Source organism: Crocuta crocuta, unplaced genomic scaffold (genome assembly GCF_008692635.1).
Source record: "Crocuta crocuta isolate KB4526 unplaced genomic scaffold, BGI_CrCroc_1.0 scaffold443, whole genome shotgun sequence".
NCBI classification, from domain to species: domain Eukaryota; kingdom Metazoa; phylum Chordata; class Mammalia; order Carnivora; family Hyaenidae; genus Crocuta; species Crocuta crocuta.
Genome location: NW_027529446.1, coordinates 465092 through 465770, shown reverse-complemented (window position 1 = coordinate 465770; position 679 = coordinate 465092). Strand labels below are relative to the sequence as shown.

The following is a 679-nucleotide window of genomic DNA, read 5'->3' as shown; positions in this document are numbered from 1 at the left end:
GTCGCTCCCTCGCCACGGCCCGGCGCACCTGCGTCCAGGCCCCCGCACCTGCGCAGGCCGTGGGCGTGTCCTGCCGCCGCTCCTCGGGAGCCCTGGGGACGTGGGGGGGAAGCGGCTGCGCCCATCCTCACCCCTTCCCACGCGCTCTGCCCGTGGGGTCAGGGTCCCCGTCGGTGCGGGGCTACCCTGGCCTTCCGGGGAGGGTCGAGGCGAGAAGTGGGCAGCTTGAGGCTGGGTGTCGAAGCCGGGGGGCGGGGGCTGGCCCTCGGGGCCCCTTACCTTGGCTCTGGCTCCTCCTGTCCTTCTGGAGGCTCTGTGTTGAGCGCACGGTGGATTCTCTACGAGCCCAGACAGGCGCTTTGTCCGGGTCACGGGAGGCCGCCCGTGCCCCCCGCCCGCCGCGCCCGCCCCTCACCTGGCTCGTGTGCAGCCAGTACTGCAGCCTGTTGCCCCTTCGCATGCGCGGGAGCACCAGGTGGTAGAAGACGTGCTCCCCCAGGGAGCTGAGCAGGGCGCTGCCGAGCCCCAGGCACAGCAGCACGAAGAGTCCCGAGAAGTGGAAGATGCCCACCTGCAGCGTCTGCGGGGGGACACGGGGGGCGGAAGGGGCGCCCTGGCGAGGCCTCCACGCTCGTGGAGACGACGCTGCGGTGGGATAATAGCGCACACACCGGGGCGG

The 679-nt window shown here is 72.6% G+C and overlaps 1 protein-coding gene across 1 annotated transcript in view; it reads right to left on the bottom strand.

The window, feature by feature from the left end:
- The window catches only part of GRIN3B (glutamate ionotropic receptor NMDA type subunit 3B), a 7727-nt gene that overhangs the window by 737 nt on the left and 6311 nt on the right, over positions 1-679 (bottom strand). Inside the window, exons 7-9 of the mRNA XM_077760593.1 lie at positions 416-580; positions 280-338; positions 14-92 (exon numbers count right to left, since the gene is read on the bottom strand). Coding sequence (XP_077616719.1) covers positions 14-92; positions 280-338; positions 416-580 — 303 coding nt within the window. The remainder of the gene's footprint in view (positions 1-13; positions 93-279; positions 339-415; positions 581-679) is intronic.